The sequence below is a fragment of the Phyllostomus hastatus genome, unplaced genomic scaffold (genome assembly GCF_019186645.2).
Source record: "Phyllostomus hastatus isolate PE091 unplaced genomic scaffold, TTU_PhHast_1.1 phas_contig_159, whole genome shotgun sequence".
Lineage (NCBI taxonomy): Eukaryota > Metazoa > Chordata > Mammalia > Chiroptera > Phyllostomidae > Phyllostomus > Phyllostomus hastatus.
In genome coordinates, this window is record NW_025333640.1 from 39,344,920 (window position 1) to 39,348,636 (window position 3,717).

General features: G+C 64.0%; 1 protein-coding gene across 3 annotated transcripts; it reads left to right on the plus strand.

Annotated features, from left to right (window-relative positions):
• The first annotated feature begins 311 nt into the window (after positions 1-311).
• Positions 312-2,638, plus strand: SMIM43 (small integral membrane protein 43). Of its 3 annotated transcripts, XM_045831792.1 has the most exons (5): positions 312-638; positions 879-930; positions 1,449-1,576; positions 1,969-2,100; positions 2,272-2,430. In XM_045831792.1, the coding sequence occupies exon 1, from the start codon at positions 329-331 to the stop codon at positions 521-523; it is 195 nt and encodes a 64-aa protein (XP_045687748.1). In that variant the 5' UTR covers positions 312-328; the 3' UTR covers positions 524-638; positions 879-930; positions 1,449-1,576; positions 1,969-2,100; positions 2,272-2,430. The 3 variants fall into 3 exon arrangements, with proteins under 3 accessions (XP_045687748.1, XP_045687749.1, XP_045687747.1); XM_045831793.1 differs by lacking the exon at positions 2,272-2,430 and adding an exon at positions 2,541-2,638 and having other exon boundaries at positions 312-930; XM_045831791.1 differs by having other exon boundaries at positions 312-930.
• Positions 2,639-3,717: the final 1,079 nt, after the last annotated feature.

Genomic DNA, 3,717 nt, shown 5'->3' on the forward strand with positions numbered 1-3,717 from the left:
GAGGGGTGCATCTGAAGATTATTTGCAAAATACCAGCCCGGACACCCCCCCTGAGAGGCTGAGCCGGGGCCTCTCCCTGCCGTCCCAGCCATTCAAGTCCGCTCCTAGAGAAGTCCCCTCCGGCCCGGGAGTTCCACAGAGGAGGCTCTCCTGCCTGCTGCCAGAGCGTCGGGAGTCAGGCAGGGACCGCACCAGCGCCTGGGCCCTTTCCGCAGCTGGCGGAGGCCGAGGGCGGACCGGAGGAGCCCGGAGGTGGGCGCGCGGGCGCGCCTCCCCGCCCGCTGCACCTGGTGGGGCGCGCACGGCCGCCGAGCGCCGCGCCTCCGGCATGGAGTGGGAGCTCAACTTCCTGGTCTACCTGGCGCTCTTCTTCTTCCTGCTCTTCTTACTGTTCCTCCTGCTCTTCGTGCTCATCAAGCAGCTGACGAACTTGGGGGCCAGCACGGCCGGGGCGCTCCAGCCGGGGCGCCTCTCGCTGCACCGCGGGGAGCCTTGGGGCTTCTCCCACGAGCAGGCGGTGTGAGCCGCACGGTGCGGGGCTGGCGGGAGGGCGCCGAGCGAGCGGCGCGGGCGCAGCCGGGTCTCAGCCTCGATTTTGTGCGGGCTCGGCCACCGAGCGGCTGCTGCGGCGTGGGCAGGTTGGTTCCGGCGCGGGAGGGTCGGCCGAGGGGCGAGCTCTCTCCTTTCACCTCCTCCGCAGGCTCGGGCTCGTGTGCGCTGTGGTGCCGGGGGCAGCGGGGGCCCTGGGCTGGGGTGGTGCTGTGGTCCCGGGAGGGAACCCCGGCTTTCCCTTCTCTGGGGCGGGGAGAGACGCAGAAGAGAGGAGTTGAGCCTTTGGAGCCCGAACGCCTTTGGCCACCTACCAGCTCTTCCTCCAGGTCCAACTGCATCCTAGCTTGCACCCAAGGGGCGGAACACTAAACTCTTCAGGTAATTCAGTCCAGCCCCTTCCAAACAAGATCGGATGTCAGACTGGATACCCACATTCTTGAGAAAGGGTGTGGGGTTGGGGGAGGCAGGAGGAAGCAGGGTGCGCGTCAAGCATCGCAGACACTGCTTCTCTGTCGGCGCGCTTCGGTGGTTGCTAAATGTGGTGCGACCGGGGGTGCCAGGGGGAGAAGAGTCAGCCGCCCCGTTTCTATGGGGAATGCTGTTCTCCGCTGAACCCCCACCCCTGTGCGAGCCACCCACCCCACAGGGGGCCGGGGCTGCTGCACGGGAACCGCGGGAGGGCTCCTTTGGGGTTGCCAAGGAGCGCTGGCTAGAAGAGGTGCCGGTTGCATGTTGCAGGGCCACGGGAGAGAGGACGGGGGAGCGAGGCGGTCATTCCAGGGCACCAGCCAGAGCCGTTGCGGAGGAAGGGCGGGGAGGGGTGGACTTCTCACCAGGGTTCCCTGAGCGCCGGCCAGACCATGTTAATTTGGGGAAATAACCCGTCCACCTTACAGATGCTTTTTTCCTCGGCCCGCGTGGTCTGGCGCTCCGGAGCGCGCCCAGTGCCCAGCCTCCGTTACGGCCCAGAGCCAAGAGCCTGCAGGGAGGCGCGGGGACCCGAGGTGGAAGTTTTCCACCAGCGGTAAGCGGCGACCACCCTGGGTTCCGCCGGTTGTGGCCAGACTTGGGAAGACCCAGGGTCTAAATAAGCGAGGGGATCAGATGGGGAGACGGGCGCGACGAGACAGAGGTCCACCCGGCACCAGGACCAGGGAGCCCCCCTGGGACCCAGCGGCCAAACCCACGCGCAGGCCTCGGCGTCCAGGGAGAGTGGGGTGTGGGGCGTGTTCGTGGCGGTTGTGCGGCTGTGATCGCGGTTGCTCTTCTGGAGAACAGCTTGGGGGTTCCTGGACCTGAACCGGGCAGTGTGGACCTGTGTCTGTCTCACAGGGAAGATCGGGGTCTGGCCACGGCGGGGCGGAGTCGGCTGTCCACGGCTCGCCTGTAACACTGAAAATACTGATTCGTTTTCAGGCACAAAGAAGGACCACACTGAGAGGCCAAAAGCAACAAAATACTGAATCTTGCCTGAGTTATTAACATACAAGTGAAGGGGAAGACGATTATTTTGATCATTCGAGGGGAGGAAGAAGCCGTCCTGCTGAGGTGAGTAACTGTGGGGAGAGATTTGGGCCTGAGACGTTCAGATAACTTCCCGTGCTGTCTGTTTCCCTGTGCTGGGATAGACCTGGCGTGAATGAAGTACGTGGTTTGTTTTCAACGTAATGTCGCGAACAACTTCTCACGTTTCTGTACGCACACGCCTCTCCTTATCAGGGCTCTAGCCAGACGTGACTCGGGCTCCCACCTGGAACCCCGGAACGGCTGTGGCGCTTGCTTGTACACTGCGCTCTGGACCACACTCCTCCGCCCGGCGGGCACCTGCGCGGGGGTTTAGTTACAGGGTGTGTGGTCAGGATGCGTGTCGGGCAGTGAATGGGGCGGATGGACAGCGGGCACTTCATCCTTGATAAGTAGTAACCAGGATGCAAGTTATGCCAGCCTCCGGCCTGGCTCCCTGACGTTGAGACCCTTTTGCCCCGCAGCCGCTGGTGTCCGGGGGTCAGGCCCACGACTCTTGTGGACAGGAGACACAGCGAATTCAGGGCCAGAGGTTTGCTGCCATCCTTTACTTAGACGGCATTCACCCAGACGGCACCTGGACCGCGGCCCCGCACTCGGGGAAGTCGGGCTCAGCGCACCGAACTCTGTGAGCCTCCGCATTTGAAAGTGGGACCCTGTCCGTGACCCGCCTTGTCCTGGGCCTTTGTCCAGGCACCGTTTTTCCAAAACCCCACATAGACTGGTCCCTGCGTTACAACCAGGTTTGATCTCACGTTTTTGCTGCCTGTCCCCGCGCGTGGTCAGAAGCCCCGCCCCCGCCAGGCTCTCAGCTCCAGGCTCTCCGCCCCTAACCACACCCTGGCCCCGCCCCCACCACACCCTGGCCCCGCCCCAGCCACACCCTGGCCCCGCCCCAGCCACACCCTGGCCCCGCCCCTCAACCACACCCTGGCCCCGCCCCAACCACACCGGGCCCCGCCCCCAACCACACCCTGGTCCCGCCCCTCAACCACACTCTGGTCCCGCCCCTCAACCACACCCTGGCCCGCCCCCAACCACACCCTGGTCCCGCCCCTCAACCACACTCTGGTCCCGCCCCTCAACCACACCGACCCGGCCCCCAACCACACCCTGGTCCCGCCCCCCAACCACACCCTGGTCCTGCCCCCGACCACACCCTGGTCCCGCCCCGACCACACCCTGACCCCGCCCCCAGCCACACCCTGACCCCGCCCCCCCAACCACATCCTGACCCCGCCCCCCAACCACACCCCAGTCCCGCCCCCCAACCACACCCTGGTCCCGCGGGTCACGGCGCCTTCCTGAAGACGGCCAGCTTGGCATCCAAACCTCCGGAAAGTCGGGAACTCGCAAAATAACTGCTTCTCACACGCGTGCAGCCCGATCATGGGAGAATCCTACGTTTTATTCCCAATGAAAGGTTTTCAGTGACTCTTCTCCAGCAGCGTTCGAAGCTGAGTGGAATTTCTTCCATCATGAGAAGCGGGCCATGGTTCGATTATTATGGAATACCAGCATTTTATTTCAAGTGTTCTTAACGCAACACTGCTTCTACATTTCAGCTGTTTAAAGTGACTCCGAACCTCATCCGGGCGACCGCGATCGTTCCAGTGATAACCAGATGCGTGAGTGCACGTG

Coding starts and splice junctions, on each gene's coding strand:
- SMIM43 (XM_045831793.1), top strand. CDS start 329: ATGGAGTGGGAGCTCAACTTCCTGGTCTACCTGGCGCTCTTCTTCTTC.